The sequence below is a fragment of the Panonychus citri genome, unplaced genomic scaffold (genome assembly GCF_014898815.1).
Source record: "Panonychus citri isolate SS breed McGregor unplaced genomic scaffold, ASM1489881v1 Contig00100, whole genome shotgun sequence".
Taxonomy (NCBI): Eukaryota; Metazoa; Arthropoda; class Arachnida; order Trombidiformes; family Tetranychidae; genus Panonychus; species Panonychus citri.
This window is the reverse complement of record NW_026515505.1, coordinates 139,528-142,694: the sequence shown is the minus strand read 5'-3', so window position 1 is coordinate 142,694 and position 3,167 is coordinate 139,528. Positions and strand designations below refer to the sequence as shown.

The 3,167-nt window shown below is 36.6% G+C and overlaps 1 protein-coding gene across 1 annotated transcript; it reads right to left on the bottom strand.

Annotated features, from left to right (window-relative positions):
- Positions 1–1,099: 1,099 nt before the first annotated feature.
- Positions 1,100–2,495, bottom strand: LOC128388492 (uncharacterized). The gene is made up of 2 exons (XM_053347901.1): positions 2,233–2,495; positions 1,100–2,120 (listed from the first exon to the last, which is right to left on the bottom strand). Exons 1-2 carry the CDS (start codon positions 2,370–2,372, stop codon positions 1,175–1,177), a joined length of 1,086 nt encoding a protein of 361 aa, XP_053203876.1. The 5' UTR covers positions 2,373–2,495; the 3' UTR covers positions 1,100–1,174.
- Positions 2,496–3,167: the final 672 nt, after the last annotated feature.

The window sequence follows — 3,167 nt, the reverse complement described above, 5'->3', positions numbered from 1 at the left end:
GCTCTCTCTGTCCACCTATATCTCTTTCAGAGGTACCCTGAGAGCTCAACCAAAAATCAAAAAGCCAAGAATGGGCTTAGGAAAGGGCACAAAAAATGAAGGAAATACCTAGGGGAGATATACATAAACAGATCTGTCTGATGCAGAAAGGGAGGAAAAATTCTGCAGCCGCTGACAAAATTGAGCAAAAACTAATAGGAATGTACCAGCAAATATTGGTAACACTTGAGGGAGAAAAAAAGCGGAGATAGAAAAAACATTATCTATCCACATATATTATTTATGATGACATAATTTTTGTACTAAAAGTCAAGTAAAACCAAGAATAGACGGCCAAATTAACCAACTAAATTAATTCAAAGGTAAGACTCAAGTCGTATTGTGTATGCTTTAGATACTTATAAATTACTTCTCATATTTTTCAGATGATGAATCAGCTAATAACGTAGAAAAATCTCTTCTCTGGTGAATGATATGGAATGCTCATTCATTTCGGTTGTGTGAACAAAAAGATTCACTGAATTCTAGCATTCACTTAATTTACATTACAAGCCAACAGATAGGAATAAAGTGAAAAGAATCATCGATAGACTTTTCGATATCAAGTCTAATAAACTCAGGATGTTGTAAATGAAGTTGAATGGATATCAATCACCAGTGATGAGTGGAAAGCCGTAGCTAATCAAGTAGCATATAATGAAATCACAGTTCATTTTATTGATAACTATTAGCAATTCAGTGTTTGTTTGAAAGCTTATCGATTCAAAGACTGTGCTATGGCTGATAACATTTGACTCTAACATTGAACACTCGAAGAGTTTGATATACCAATTGCTAAGGTCACAGCTATAACAACTAATGGTGTTGCTAATTTTAAGAAAGCTTCTAAAGCGATTGGTCCACATATTCACTGAGCTGCTCATTGTTTGAATTTGATCGTTGATGGTGCCATTTCGAGTGATGAGAATTTCTCAGAAAAGATAAGTTAATGTGATGATGAGTTAAAGTATTAAAAAAATGGATGTTTCTAATCCGGGAAACGCATTCGTTTATCAATATATTGTAACGTACTGGGTGACCAATAATATGTTGTTTTTTTTAAATCGTTATATTTTCGTAATTACTTGACAGAAATTTGTTTTTTATGTCTTAAATTAAAGAAGACACTTCAAAATTATACATAAATATTTTCAAAGTGCCCTCCACCTGATAGGTGACACGCCTCCAGGCGACGAAGGAAGCCTATGTAAACACGATTTAGCATCTCATCGTCGATGTTTGCAACTTCATTTTTAATGGCTGATTCGAGTTGATTTAGGTCTTTTGGGTTTCTCTGATATACTCTATCTTTTAAATACCCCCATAAAAAAAAGTCACATGGGTTTAAGTCTGGGCTATAAGGTGGCCACTCTATTCCGCCCCCTTGAAACGCTGGGTATCCAAGACCAATAACACGGCCTTCAAACTTGGTGGCAAGGCTTTCAAACACATCGTGTGTTCGATGTGGAGTAGCACCATCCTGCATGAACCAGGAATCAGTTGGAATTGCGGCTCGAGTCAACCATGGGTAAAACCGTCTTATCAATATCTGCTTATAAAATTCTCCTGTGACAGTCTCTGTGAAAGTTGTGAGGTAAATAGCTTTCCGGGAGATGGCAGCCCATGCTGTTAGCCTTATTGGATGAGCTGTTGTGTTAGTTGTGTAGTATGGGTTCTCTATAGCCCAAAATCGCATATTTTGTTTATTGACATATCCCGTCAAATCAAAGTGAGCTTCATCACTGAAAATTATTTTTTTAACACCTAGTGACCCATTTTCAATAGCATCATAAACTTTTTTCGAAAAGTCAACTCGTTTTGCCTTATGAGCTTCCGTTAACTTTTGATGCACCGATATTTTGTATGGGTGGAAATTAAGAAATTTTTTCAACATAACTCGTAAAGATTCACGTTTTAATCCAAGAACCTGAGCTGCTCGACGTATTGAGTCCTTTGGATTTTCTTCAAAGTGAGCTTCAACCTTGTCTACCACTTCAGGGGTTGTAACTTCGTATGGTCTTCCTGGATTTTCACTACGTCGATCATCCATGGACGCAGTTAGTAGAAACTTCTTAATAAGACTATTTGTCATAATTCATGTAGAAAAAACAAGAAAAAACAAGAGTTTAAAGAACTGACAAAAAAAATGAGAAAAATGCAAAAATCGTAAAAATTGAAAAGTTAATAACTTACTTCTTTAATGTATTAGGATGACAATTGAGATCATTCCCGTAATGACTTTCCATTGCTCGTACAGCAGCAGCTTTAGATTTTCCATTTGTGTAATAACACTCGATTAATTTGACTTTTTGTTCTATCGTAATATCTGCCATAATTTTCTTAAAAATGGTCAAATTTCAAAAATTTTCAGTGTCAACAAAACTTCAACTAAATACTGTCAAAATGACCAGCAAAAAAAGTTAGCCTAAGCGTCTTCGCGAATTTGAGCGGTATGTTCAAAAAAACAACATATTATTGGTCACCCAGTAGCTTATCATTCTTGTGACAGGGGATGAATTATGCCAATTTACTCGATTCTTCTGACTGTGGCCGAAGTGATATGCAGGTTAATGGCGTGATCTTTTCTAAGGAGTTTAATGATTGTGTCACCGCCACAATAAATTTGCATCGAAGTCCTGATGCTGACACTAAAGACTTGAAGCTATTGTTTTCGTGTTTGGCTTCTATTTTTCAAGCACGATAACCGCAGGTCCAGAAAATAACCAGTTGACGCGATCGTCCTCCTCAGAGATTTCAATCTTAATAATATTCGGGATGGGAAACCTAATAAAAAACAGGGAGAGAGAAATGGGAATTAGTTCTCCTATCTTTGCTGTTACGTTAGCAACTTAAACTTAATTCGAGCGCACTAACTCGAGAAGCCGCTTGTATCGACTTTGTGTGTACAACGCCAAATCTTCAGTTATAGATGCAGATTCAATGGCCAGAAACCGAGCGTGAGCACGGAGCTTATACGTAAAACGGGCTGTTGCATATACGTAAAACGGGCGAATCGGACTTGGACATCGAAGGAAGACGAGAAAAAGACCTGTTACTCTGTGTATCCTTTTGAGACTGTCAAAATACTGATGAAAACCATGACCACCGTCGAAACATACAAAAAGTTG